Consider the following 14,734-nt stretch of genomic DNA (forward strand, 5'->3'; position numbering starts at 1 on the left):
TTCTAAAAATAACCCATGATAGGTGAAATCCGCTTTGTAAAAATATCACTTTATTTTAATATTTTTAACTATAGACATTTAGTTCATTGACACCATTTGTGTGTTTGTCATGTCCAGTTTTGTGAACTTTCAATGCATCTTGAGCTTTTACTTTCCGTCATTTGCCGTTTGCATATAAAGTTCAAAAGCTGTGTTCCCTTGCGTTTCTTTTCGTGTGTGAATGTCAGAAGGCCAAAATATACAAACAATTCAAGTGGAATACAAGTCCATGCTCTTCAACATTGCAATATGAAGCATACATGTAACCCAATTTATTATATTACTGTCCTTATTTTTAGGTTACATGAACCGGACGTTGTTTAGCTTTGACTGTCGGCGATGTTGGGTCTTTGTGAGCACAAACACAACATACAGTGCCCTCCATAATTATTGGATTTATAATAATAATGTGTGTTTTTAGCTTCTAATATATTTTTTTCTAAATAATATGGGACCTTAATGGAAAAAAAAGAGAAAAATCCAACCTTCAATACAAGTGCATTTATTCAGTGGGGGGAAAATCCCACATAAAGAAATAATTATTTGACATCAAATAATGTCTGTCACAATTATTAGCACCCCTGGTGTTAATACTTTGTACAACCCCCTTTTGCCAACAAAACAGCACCTAATCTTATTCTATAATGTTTCACAAGATGGGAAAAGATAGAAAGAGGGATCTTCAGCCATTCCTCTTTGCAGAATCTCTCTAAATCATCCAGAGACCTGGCTCATCTCCTCTGTACTCTCCTCTTCAGCTCACCCCACAGGTTTTCAATGGGGCTGAGGTCTGGGGACTGAGATGGCCATGGGAGGAGCTTGATTTTGTGTCTGGTGAACCATTTGGCCATATGTTTAGGATCATTGTCTTGCTGAAAGACCCAGTGAAGACCCATCTTCAGCTTTTGGGCAGAGGGCAACAGATTTTGATTTAAAATGTCCTGGTATTTCAAAGCATTCATGATGCCATGCACCCTGACAAGGTTCCCAGGGCCTTTGGAAGCGAAACAGTCCCACAGCATCACTGACCCACCCCCATACTTCACAGTGGGTATGAGGTGCTGTCTACACGCCAACAAGCTGTTTGGGAGGCATGCACGGAGAAAACCTTTCCTCACTCACAATCATAAACGCAAACGTCTGGAGTTCGCCAAGCGGTATTGGGGCTTCAACTGGGACCGTGTGCTTTGGTCAGATGAGACCAAGATTGAGCTTTTTGGCAACAAACACTCTAAGTGGGTCTGGCGTGCCACGAAAGATGCGCATGCTGAAAAGCACCGAAAAGCACTGAAGATGGGTCGTCATTGGGTCTTTCAGCAAGACAATGACCCTAAACATATGGCCAATTCTGCACAGAAATGGTTCACCAGACACAAAATCAAGCTCCTCCTATGGCCATCTCAGTCCCCAGACCTCAACCCCATTGAAAACCTGTGGGGTGAGCTGAAGAGGAGAGTACAGAAGAGAGGACCCAGGTCTCTGGATGATTTAGAGAGATTCTGCAAAGAGTAATGGCTGAAGATCCCTCTTTCTGTCTTTTCCCATCTTGTGAAACATTATAGGAGAAGATTAGGTGCTGTTTTGTTGGCAAAAGGTGGTTGTACAAAGTATTAACACCAGGGGTGCTAATAATTGTGACAGACATTATTTGATGTCAAATAATTATTTCTTTATGTGGGATTTTTTCCCCACTGAATAAATACACTTGTATTGAAGGTTGGATTTTTCTCTTTTTTTCCATTAAGGTCCCATATTATTTTGAAAAAATAATATTAGAAGCTAAAAAACACATTATCATTATAAATCCAATAATTATGGAGGGCACTGTATCTTAACCGATGTGCTTTGTCTGATATTACATTGCGATATTAAAACAAGAAGAATTTTTATCAGATTACTTGAATAGCTGTTTCAGATATGCCTGAACGATATTAGAAAAAAATTAACATTAATTAAAAATAAATATATTTCTTAAATTAAAAACCCTATCCTTTTCCCCCGATTATGACGCGCAATTTCCTATCAAGTGATCGGATTGGGACATCTCTAGTGCAGTGGACTTAATGGCAGACGAGGCGCAGGTTTAGTAAAGTAGAAACTTTGTAGGTCGTAACCCGAGGACTCCCTGTGTGACGCAGTGGTTCACGAAAGAGCATTAAAACCTTGTTTCTCGTATTAAAAAAATAAATAAATAAATAAAGCTTTTCGTGATGTTCTTTGTTAGTCTTTTAATGAGGAAATGAAGTTTATTTAAGACAAAACTTCATAAATCGACCTATCTGCAAGAAAAGCTTTGCACTCCGACCATTGTATTCAAGCAGATAGTTGATAACCAGTCATGTTTTCAGCTTCTGCCTGATTGGCCCGGTCATCAGATGGCCACAAAGTGGTTAGACACTGGAGGTTGGCAAGACGTTGCTGTATAGTGAATAAATCGGACAAGACCATCTTGCTTGCAAGGCTAATTTAGGCCAGCACTTGCAGTAGAAACTTTCAGAAAAATTGATTATTCGATTTATATTCTGCCTCAAATGGTTTTGTCTCTCACGTAATGCTTTCATTGATTTCTGATGATGTGTTGGTTCAATTTGTATACTATACTGCAATCATATTAGTCTCATATGCTCATAAAAAAGAAGCATTTGTAATGGCAAAGTACAACATGCAATGGGGCAAATAAGTATTTAGTGAACCACTAATTGTGCAAGTTCTCCCACTTGAAAATATTAGAGAGGCCTGCAAGTGTCAACATGGGTAAACCTCAACCACGAGAGACAGAATGTGGGGAAAAAAACAGAAAATCACATTGTTTGATCTGTAAATAATTTATTTGCAAATCATGGTGGAAAATAAGTATTTGGTCAATACCAAAAGTTAATCTCAATACTTTGTTATGTACCCTTTGTTGGCAATAACGGAGGCCAAACGTTTTCTGTAACTCTTCAAAAGCTTTTCACACACTGTTGCTAGTATTTTGGCGCATTCCTCCATGCAGATATCCTCTAGAGCAGTGATGTTTTGAGGCTTTCGTTGGGCAACACGGACTTTTAACTCCCTCCATAGATTTTCTATGGGGTTGAGATCTGGAGACTGGCTTGGCCACTCCAAGACCTTAAAATGCTTCTTACGAAGCCACTCCTTTGTTGCCCTGGCTGTGTGTTTGGGATCATTGTCATGCTGAAAGACCCAGCCACGTCTCATCTTCAATGCCCTTGCTGATGGAAGGAGATTTTCACTCAAAATCTCTCGATACATGGCCCAATTCATTCTTTCCTTTACACAGATCAGTCGTCCTGGTCCCTTTGCAGAAAAACAGCCCCAAAGCATGATGTTTCCACCACCATGCTTCACAGTGGGTATGGTGTGCTTCGGATGCAATTCAGTATTCTTTCTCCTCCAAACACGAGAACCTGCGTTTCTACCAAAAGGTTCTATTTTGGTTTCATCAGACCATAACACATTCCCCCAGTCCTCTTCTGGATCATCCAAATGCTCTCTAGGGAACCGCAGACGGTCCTGGACGTGTACTTTTTTCAGCAGGGGGACACGTCTGGCAGTGCAGGATTTGAGTCCCTGGTGGCGCATTGTGTTACTGATAGTAGCCTTTGTTACTGTGGTCCCAGCTCTCTGTAGGTCATTCACTAGGTCCCGCCGTGTGGTTCTGGGATGACGCCACAGGGTGAGATCTTGCATGGAGCCCCAGATCGAGGGAGATTATCAGTGGTCTTGTATGTCTTCCATTTTCTAATAATTGCTCCCACAGTTGATTTCTTTACACCAGGCGTTTTACCTATTGCAGATTCAGTCTTCCCACCCTGGTGCTGGTCTACAGTTTTGTCTCTGGTGTCCTTCGACAGCTCTTTGGTCTTGGCCATAGTGAAGTTTGAAGTGTGACTGACTGAGGTTGTGAACAGGTGTCTTTTATACCGATAATGAGTTAAAACAGGTGCCATTAATACAGGTAACGAGTGGAGCCTCGTTAGACCTTGTTAGAAGAAGACCTCTTTGACAACCAGAAATCTTGCTTGTTTGTAGGTGACCAAATACTTATTTTCCACTCTAATTTGGAAATAAATTCTTTAAAAATCAAACAATGTGATTTTCTGTTTTTTTTTTCCCCACATTCTGTCTCTCATGGTTGAGGTTTACCCATGTTGACAATTACAGGCCTCTCTAATCTTTTCAAGTAGGAGAACTTGCACAATTGGTGGTTGACTAAATACTTATTTGCCCCACTGTATTTTTGACACATAAATTAACAAGTGAAGTTCTTTTCAATTGTTCTGTTTTTGTTACAGTTGCGTTTGATAGATTGGGGTTTGGCAGAATTTTACCATCCTGATCAAGAATACAATGTCAGGGTGGCCTCCCGCTATTTTAAAGGCCCAGAGCTGCTTGTTGATTACAAGGTACAGTACTTGCTTTTAGGAATTCTCTCAGTAAAAAGACTGCTTTTTTAAAAAAAATTTTATTGTTGTGTCAATGTTTGTTCAAGTCCTGATATTTGACTATTTTTTTCCTTTGCATTGATGTCATATATTCCCATCTTCCAGATGTATGACTATAGTTTGGACATGTGGAGTCTTGGGTGTATGTTTGCAAGCATGATTTTTTTGAAGGAGCCATTTTTCCATGGCCAAGACAACTATGATCAGGTAAAATTCCAGAAATAAAGTAACTCTGCCATTTAATGCATTAAAAGTACAGTATTTTTCAGACCATAAGTCGCACCAGCCAAAAAATGCACAATGAAGAGGTGTGGGGTGGGGGGCGGGGGGGCATATTAGTCTCACCAGAGTGTAACTCGCATTTTGTGGGGAAATTGATTTGATAAAATCCAACACCGGGAACAGACATGTCCTCTTGAAAGGCAATTTTAAAACAAATACAACAGACTGAATAAGTGTACGGTATGCTAACCTTACATGACGCATAAACGATGACCTGAGACTGTGCCCAGCATGTTAACTTTACATTGTTATTCAGATACGCAACTACAAGTAGTACCGGGTGGGCGGGCGGGGGTGGGTGTGGAGGGTGGTGGCGCGTCCCCTTATCCCATCCCTGAAGGCCGGTTGATGGGGGCGCAGATGGTCCAGAGGACCACCCTGGGTCCCTGGGGGAGGACGATGGCCCCTTTGCTGGGCTGCAGGAGGAGGGATAGGCTTCGCTGGCTCACCCCACTCCCAACCCCCGATTGGCTGGGGAAGGGCCATGGCCTGGGGCGGCACCCACACGGCAACTCCACTCATCTGCGGGACTAGAACATGTCAGATAGGATTCAAGCATGACTAGGTGAAATTAGACAGACTCAAGTAGAAAACCTCGGTGTCAGGATTAGCGATGAGACAGCATAGAATAGGATGTCAACATACTCACACTCACAAGGGATTCACACAAATACTGGGTTCTAGACCACATGGCTGATTTGTGCGCATTCCACCCCTCTCACTTATCTCTCACACCCCCCTTTCCTTGGTTATCTGGCCCTGCACAAGGTGGCAACCGCAAATACAACTAGCTAATGATAGCACCAACATATTCATAGTTATTGTAGGCGTTCATTGTATTTCTTGTTGTTCTTTGTGCTTCTTTTGTCACGCTCTCTCCTTCTTCTATTCCCCATAACCCCTTCCTGTTCGCTGCTTTCTCCTAATAAACGAGGTACGTTGAATGATCACAACGGAAGTCTGTCATACTACCATGTGATACATTGAAACTGTTCAGATCAATCGGACACTCAGATCTCCATTCTTTGTGTCAAGCAGCTGAACAGGACAGGTTAAAAAATAAAAATAAAAAAGATAACTACAGGTAGTAAAGAATGAAGTCCTATGTTGGTGACGTAACCCAAATTTCCCCATCACTTGTAATTAACCCTTTAAGTACCCCTAAATACCCTCTAAATCTCTAAATAACGATCCGTAAACATGTATTATACGTCATTGTACTGCCCTTGCCAAGATGTTGGAGTTAAGTCCTAGCTAAACAGCGAGCTAAGCTCTGAAATGACGATGTCAGAAATCCGTGTAGTTTATGGACTTTATTCAGCGGCTCTTTACATCAACACTTGCAGGATGAAACTCAAATAAAAATGAAATGAAATCAGTTTCATCTTCATTAACAGCAATTCAAAATTGTGTTTCTAACTTGCTGCTAATACATCCTAATCGTTTGTGTGGATTGTTATTGCTGTATCAGTTAGCGTCCGTATATCCTCAAAACCAATTACATAAACTTGCCCAAATACAACCACAATTGAAAATGCACAATAAACAGGACAAAAGGTGTAATATACAGGTGTTGCCTCTGTAGATGCTTCACACGCAACAAACGTGCGTGTAGGCTTGTAGCTTTAATCTTTAACCACTCTCTCACTCGGCTGCGCGACTTCTTCGTGGGAGCAAATGCGCTCCTCTTCGTGTGTGCAAATTAGGGCTGTCAAAATTATCGCGTTAACGGGCATTAATTAATTTTTTAAATTAATCACGTTAAAATATTTGACGCAATTAACGCATGCATTGAATGACCCGCTCTCGCATTGCCTCAAACAGATTTCAATGACACAGTTTATGGACATTAAGAGTGAAGAGAATGCCACCGGCCGCTTGAGGGCAGCACAGCGCCGTTCCATACTAATGTTATTCCCTCTAATAGTGGGAGAATTAGTAGTTGTGAGACGTTTATGCTGTTGCATTGTGCTATTTGTGCTCAACACATATTTTGGTAGGTTTGCTTTCTTTTAATGGCAATTATGTGTCTCTTGTTGTATTTTGGGTAAGATGTGCACAGAGATATATATATGTGTTATAAAGGCGAGTGGACACAGGCGTTCTTTGGACTGCGCCGTTTATTGGCATAAGCTTCGGCAACTCCTTCACAACAAACATAAGTATCGTTTAGTGAAAGCACAATAAAAATAATATTCTATCTCTCAAAAAAAATTATGTTCACAAAAAGAAAAGCACTTCAGTCTGTAGTAATGAGGCCCTATTCTCACACAGCTAAACAACAATGCAAAGTGAACTGGCATTACTCAGACTTTGGTCACTCCATTCTTATTATTGTTATTTTTATTCTTATTATTATATTAACTCTACTTTTGTTTGAAAATTTTACAAATTTTATTAAAACGAAAACATGAAGAGGGGTTTTAATATAAAATGACTATAACTTGTAACTATAACATTTATCTTTTGAGAACTACAAGTCTTTCTATCCGTGGATCACTTTAACAGAAAGAATGTTAATAATGCCATTTGTGGATTTATTGTTATAATAAACAAATACAGTACTTATGTACAGTATGTTGTATGTATATATCTGTCTTGTGTCTTATCTTTCCATTCCAACAATAATTTACAGAAAAATATGGCATATTTTAGAGATGGTTTGAATTGCGATTAATTACGATTAATTAATTTTTAAGCTGTGATTAACTCGATTAAAAATTTTAATCGTTTGACAGCCCTAGTGCAAATACTTTTTTTTGTGTGTACATGCGCTCTTACTTGCGTGTGGAAGAACTACCTGCTCTATGATTCCTGTGTCAAAATAAAAGAATGCATCACAAAACAAAAGTCAACATTATTAAAAATAAAATAAACGACTGGAGACAAAATGGCGGGCTAGAGTTCAGCGTCGTAAAGTCGAATTCACGTAAGTCGGGTACATCGTAAACCGGGGACTATTTGTATTGCATAAAGAACATGTTAACATTTTGAAACACAAGCTGTGAGTGCCCACTTGCAGTGTGGTGTGAAAATAACATGTGAAATCATATAATAATGCGTTAATAATTTCACACATAAGTCCCTCCAGAGTATAAATCGCACTCCGACCAAACTATGAAAAGAAACTGTGACTTATAGTCCGAAAAATACGGGACATTTTTCTAAGATGGGTCTATCTGAAAACCCACATCCTCAAAGGTTTTAGGGTATGTTCATGGATTAAATTATTTCTGTGAGATGTTCTTATTAACCCTTACCTAATGAGTGGGCCGTGCGCAAGTTAAGGGTTCTCTCAGAACCATGCAATTTCCAAACCATTCATCAAAAAACTGCCTGCCATTCATGTAAATGTTGTTGTTTGTGACACCTAAAATAAGATACAGCACAGTATTTTGAAGGAGCGAAATAACAATGATTTAATCCTTTTTTCAGTTGGTTCGGATTGCTAAAGTTCTTGGAACTGATGACCTTTTCTGCTATCTGCATAAGTACCACATACAACTCAACACTCACTTCAAAGACCTCCTTGGACAGTAAGTGTTTCCATAATAAGCTTTTTTTTTTTTTTAATTACATTTTTTCATTGTAACAAAAAATATTGAGAAAGCCATCCAAGGTGTTTATTTTTTTAGTCATTCTCACAAAACATTTACTGTAAACACTGATGTGGTGAGTTGCAAACAGCAATTATTTTATCCACTTTGACGCTGAAACTGTCAGTCATCTTCATATTCAATTTCAAATCCACTTACTGGGCTGGTGTTCTGTCAGATTTTGGACCCCATCAAAATTTGCAACTTTGTGGTTCTGCACATGCATGTAATTTTACAAACTGCCTCGAATATCAATGATTCCCAAGTAAACTTCCTATCAAGAAAGGAATATGTACTTACGTTTAGTCATATACGCACATGAAGGAAAGTTCTCACACTCGACTGCTCATAGCTCTTTCACCATTTCCCTGTGCCATTAAGCATTTATTTATACTGTATTCATGTTGCACATGTGTGTTCATGATGTAACTTGTTTATTTAGCACCTTTGGATAGTATTGAGCGTCCAACTGAACGGGAAAGAATGCTAATTTGCCGCCATAAAAGTTTCAGGAGCAAAATTTAACAGAACACCGGGTGTCGTCTTCTGTGTCTATGCTGCCGTATTTGCTAAAACAACACAGCCGCAGTGTTGGGCATGTTACTTTCAAAAAAGTAATTAGTTATAGTTACTCACTACTTCTTCCAAAAAGTAACTCAGTTAGTAACTGAAATACTCTATAGTAAAAGTAACTAGTTACCAGGGAAAGTAATTATTTCCGTTACTTTAAAAAGTTGTTGAATGTCAAAGAATTTGAAATTTTCTGAGCAGTATTCGAGTCAGTTGAATAGAGAAGAACAGACAAGTAGTTGTGTTATAGAACCTTGTAATATTTATTCCACTTCACCAGCAACAGATTTGTCCTACACTTGAAGTGCAACAAATATAAACAGGAAACAATATAATAAAATAACAATCAGCTGTACAATGTAAAGTGAGTTTAATCAATTAAATCTCTCACAACCTGAGACAACTGGTCAAGTAGACATAGCCTACTGTACTTCAAGTATTTTGACTTGAAATAGTGTTTATATCTCCACCTCGTAAAGGACAAATTTTCCTCTGAATGCTCTGCCATCATATCCCTCTGCAACTGTTTTGAGTATGTGTGTTTGCCTCACGCGCTGTTTCAGTTTGTGTGTGAAAACACCGGCTCTGATTGGCTTACCATGACACATGACTCTAACCCTCAGCCAATCACAATCTCTTCCATCCCCTCGATCCGGGTGGTGCATTCAAGTAGCCTCGTCCCCCTACTCCTCCCGTCACCCTCAAAGCGTCTGCCGTCCTCAAGATGGAAGCAGCATTCTTGCTGGCTGACAGTGGGTGATGGGAACGAGGCTAGCATTAAGGTGTAGCAAAAACAGAAACGTTAGCAAGCCATGGAAAGCATTGTCTAATTGAATGAGCAGGGACAAACAGCCTGGAGTCATAAGAAGTACGTGCTGTAATATTCTGATACAGAATTATCCGAGGCACCCTAAAGTGCACACGGCGCCAGTATTGTTTTGCTCACGATGCAGGAGTGAGTTAGAGACACGGCCTGCCGAGAGCCGTATGTTTGTGTTAATATTGAAGTTATATGTGCTATTAAAGAAACTGAGTGCCAGCACGTCCTGTGTGGTATATCTTTGCTAAGAAAAAGCACAAAACAAAACACGTGCGCTACTCTCCAACCTGAATGCACCCCAAGTCTTGGATGACAAATAAACAGAGTAGGGTAGACTCGCTGCGGCTGGTAGTTTCTTCAATTTATTCAGAGTAAGTAACCCACCGCTTTTGACCGTCAGTAACGGTAACGGCGTTGTAACGGCGGAAAAAATAATTAGACCGATTACCCCGTTACTGAAAAAATAACGCCGTTATGAAACGGCGTTATTTAAAACGGCGTTATTCCCAACACTGCACAGCCGTGATAGGAAGCTTGGGTCGCAAGGTTGGATAGTTTTCAACTATTAAGGTTTATTTTTTGTATAGTGTATTTACCTATGGCTTTGTCTGCAGTTTTGTCAGAAGGGCTCCAGTTCTTAACTCATAAAAGAATAATTAGAGATGTGACCGAAAATTCGGCACCGAAAACTTTCGGCCAAAACTAGCTAAAATTGCATTTTCAGTTTTCAGTTAAAAGGCCAAAAGTTTACCACCGAAAAGTTAGAAGAACCTTAGTCCTCTTGTGATGACGCCATGAAAACACAATCCGCTAGCACTATTGGGTCACAGCCAACATTTCCGCGGTTTGGAAGTATTTGGAGGTATCAACGAAATATAGAAATTATTAAATGAAGGAAAATAAAATAAATTTTCTTCATTGCTTCTACACACTTCTAAAGTTGCTTTCCACTGATGTCCTGCGTCACATCGAGAAGAGTGCATTTGAGCCTGCGCATGATTGTATTGTAGTTTATTTGTATCATGTTTGCTTGATTTAAGTTGTATTTAAATCCGTACATATACATTTGCTCTTACAAAAGGTTTTTTTTGTTGTTGTTGCGAACTACAGTTCCACACAAACGTACATCGAGATCTCCTTAACGGTATCAATTGGAGGCGTGAGACCCATTTTTCGAGTGTCCCAAATTTGCCGCTACGTGTGTGTCTACGTCCACCAAACAGAATGCTATGATGCAAGGGCGTAGGTTTGGTCTCAACATTGGTAGGGATGATATAACAGCATTATCTGCATGTACACTTTTTGCTGGGGACAGAACATTAATTAGATCAAACATATTGGATGAACAGGGGTCAGAGGTACATTTCTCATAAATATGAACCTAATTAATTGATAGGCTAAATGATCAATGCAAAATAAGTCTGTATTGATTCATACTAACTTTCACGTGTATTGGTTCAGGTGATACACCGTTCAATTGAAACCTTTTGTTTTCATAAAGTACTAAAACTTTTTGAAAACTTGTATACAAAAAAATGTGTAGATTTTATAAGCAAATTTAAATTGCAATGTCTCAACACTTTTTTTAATATTATATACATTTATATTGTATTAACATATATAATAAACACAAACTTGTTTTTAATCTCTTAACTATCCAGGAGTGCAAAAAATAAACATTTGTCTTAAGACCACTACACTTTGTCTAAATAAATAGATATATCTGAAAAAACCTTCTTAGTCAGGGTATGACAAAAATAAATAAAAATTGAGCCTTCCTTAAGGTAAAACACTAGTGTTTTTGTCAAATACCACAGCTAAACTCAACAAAAAATGAAAACTTTTTACCTCGACTATGATTCATGTGTGATTATCTGAAAGAAAGAAAAATCAGCATAGGCTGCAAATAAAAATATTTTTAAAGAAATAACGTAGAAAATAAATCAACTAATCCGCCACTCAAACATGCATTTGAGGGCAAAAAATGGACTGGCAGATTCAGCAAGTGAGAAGGCAAGCAAGTCTGAACATAATGGAAAAAAATTCATTTAATATTAGTAAGGTCAGTTTTATCCTTACAACATGTAGTCGCGTCTATTCACTGCTGCACAAAACCAGTACTTGACAATGAACGAAGTTATGAACACCACTCACAACCACTGGAAAGAGCACGTTCATGAGACAGAAATATGAAGAATTAAATTCACTTTTGCCCAAAAATATGAAGGTGTTTATGCACAACACTGGCCACACCAAAGTCAGCTATGTGAATCACAACTCTGAAAATATCCTTCAGTTGGTTGTCTGTTCTGGGAATCTCCTTCAGCTTCAACTGTAATATGGCGACCATGACGTCAAGCCATCCTCTGCTTTGTGTCGTCAGGACAACGCGGAAGAGTTGGGAGCAATTCATCCAGACTGAGAATCAACACTTGGTGAGCCATGAGGCACTCGACCTGCTCGACAGGCTCCTCCGCTATGACCACCAACAAAGACTAACAGCATTAGAAGCCATGAAGCACCCCTATTTTTGTTAGTATCAACTTGCAGAGGTCACTCAAATGATGTGGTAAAGCTCAATAAGTCTGATTTTATTTAAATCACAACCAAATATACAAGCCACTCATGGTGGTATGGTGATACACTGCCTGGCTTTGGGCAGCAAGGGGTCAATTCCCGCTCAGTGACAGTGTGAATTTGGGTGCAACCATGACCAGGTTTGAAAATGTCTGGATGGAACCAAATATACTGTGTGTTAGTAGCATGTTCAAATCTGTTTTATTACCTGGTCTTTCCTTTGGAAAGATCAGGTAGTGAGATTCTACGGCCTCCCCCTATGTGTTATTCTGTTGTTTTTTTTTTTGAATGGGAATCCTTCGGCGCGCTGCGCAGCCCGAACCGCTTGACCGATCGGCACCATTCAAGTATCGACACATCCGGAATTTTCGCGCGACACAGGGACCCAAAAAATTTTCCGTTTGCCCGTAAACGGCAATTTTCCGGAAAAAAAAAAGCAATTTTCAAAACGCTACTTGTCCTACAATTTTTGACTAAATCGCATAATTTGGGCATCAAAAATTCCGGGACGGTGAGGGGCATAAAAGTTGTATACAGAATTTGGAAAAAATTTACGGTTCCCCAGAAATTTGACAAAAACTTGCCCATTCATTTTTAATGAGGAAAAAAAAGTTTCAAAATGTATCTAGTCCTACAATTTTTCACCAAATCACACAATTTGGGCATCAAAAATTCCAGGACAGGTAGGGGAATAAAGGTTATTAATACAATTTGGAAAAAATATACGGTTCCCCGGAAATTTGCCAAAAACCTGCCCATTCATTTTTAATGGGAAAAAAAGACAAGTTTCAAACTGTTACTAGTCCGTCAATTTTTGACGAAAACACACAAGATGGGCATCAAAAATTCCGGGATGGCGAGGGGCATAAAAATGACAGCGGTAAATTTTTTGATAAAATGTACGGTTTCCCGGCAATTTGCCAAAAACTGGCCCATTCATTTTTAATGGGAAACAAAGAAAAGTTTCAAAATGTATCTAGTCCTTAAATTTTTGACCAAATCACATAATTTGGGCATCAAAAATTCCGTGACGGTGAGGGGCATAAAAGTTGTATACAGAATTTTGATAAAAAATTACGGTCCCCCGGAAATTTCCGTCCCATTCATTTCTAATGAGAACATTTCCCATTCACTTACAATGGGATTTCCAATTGAATTTTTTACATTGCATTGATGCCATTGACGGCCATGCATGTCGAATTTATTGATGCCAATGTACTTGGATTCAATTGACTTTATGGATGTCGATGCCATTGACGGCCATGGACGTCCAAAATGTTTCCCATTCATTTTCAATGAGGAAAAAACTAAACTTCCCCAAATCAACAGAAAATGACCAGATATCAATAGGACGTGTCCCCCAAATGTCCCCGATTGCGTTGCCGCTTATGGAGGGTGATGCCATTGACGTCCAAACTTCCCATTAATTTCCAATGGCATTTCTTTATGTTTGTTCATTCTATTGATGCCAATGTACTTGGATTCCATTGACGCTTATGTAAATTGTTACCATTGACGTCCATGGACGTCCCAAAATTTTCCCATTCATTTTCAATGGGAAATTTTTTTTTTCCCCAAATCAACAGAAAATGACTAGATATCAATAGGACGTGTCCCCCAAATGTCCCCAATTGCATTGCCGCTTATGGAGGGTGATGCCATTGGCGTCCATGGACGTCCAAATTTTTTCCCATTCATTTCCAATGGCATTTCTTCATGTTTGTTCATTCTATTGATGCCAATGTACTTGTATTCCATTGACGCTTATGTAAATTGATACCATTGACGTCCATGGACGTCCAAAAATTTTCCCATTCATTTTCAATGGCAAAAAAAAAAAAAAAATGCCCAAATCAACAGGAAATTACCAGATATCAATAGGACGTGTACCCCAAATGTCCCCGATTGCATTGACGCTTATGGAGGGTGCTGCCATTGACGGCCATGGGCGTCCAAATTTCCCATTCATTTCTAATGGCGTTTACTTTGTTTCATGCCATTGTTAGGCATGTTTGTCCATTCTAGTGATAGACCTGCGTGGGGCTAAGATTTGTATCTCCACAGAGGAAAGACCAGGTGTAATTTCTCCCGAAATTGCAGTTTCTAGTTTCCTTATAACTTTCAGCATAGCCACATATGCTTCTGAATGTGACACATTAATTTGAGCTTTTAAATGTCTCTTACTGTAGATCCTGTGGTGAAACAATCCAAGACTAATGCCATTACAGCCAGCACAAAGGCAATAACCACCTCCAATACATCATGACACATAGTAATATAAGGTAAGTTCACTGCAGGAGCAGTAGCAGTTGATTGTCCTCCTAAAGGTTACCTTCCATGAAATTTCCAAACCTTTTTCCAGCATTTCATGTGTGAGATAGGTCAAAATGAGTATGTGTGTG

The 14,734-nt window shown here is 39.2% G+C and overlaps 1 protein-coding gene across 4 annotated transcripts in view; it reads left to right on the forward strand.

The window, feature by feature from the left end:
- LOC130916636 (casein kinase II subunit alpha'-like) overlaps window positions 1-14,734 on the forward strand; it is a 79,298-nt gene that overhangs the window by 55,008 nt on the left and 9,556 nt on the right. For all 4 annotated transcript variants that reach the window (XM_057837529.1, XM_057837517.1, XM_057837523.1 and 1 more), the window contains 5 exons: window positions 4,338-4,448; window positions 4,593-4,694; window positions 8,205-8,305; window positions 12,139-12,287; window positions 14,522-14,614. In XM_057837529.1, the coding sequence (XP_057693512.1) occupies window positions 4,338-4,448; window positions 4,593-4,694; window positions 8,205-8,305; window positions 12,139-12,287; window positions 14,522-14,598 (540 nt within the window). In that variant the 3' untranslated portion in view covers window positions 14,599-14,614. The remainder of the gene's footprint in view (window positions 1-4,337; window positions 4,449-4,592; window positions 4,695-8,204; window positions 8,306-12,138; window positions 12,288-14,521; window positions 14,615-14,734) is intronic.

Source organism: Corythoichthys intestinalis, chromosome 1 (genome assembly GCF_030265065.1).
Source record: "Corythoichthys intestinalis isolate RoL2023-P3 chromosome 1, ASM3026506v1, whole genome shotgun sequence".
Taxonomy (NCBI): domain Eukaryota; kingdom Metazoa; phylum Chordata; class Actinopteri; order Syngnathiformes; family Syngnathidae; genus Corythoichthys; species Corythoichthys intestinalis.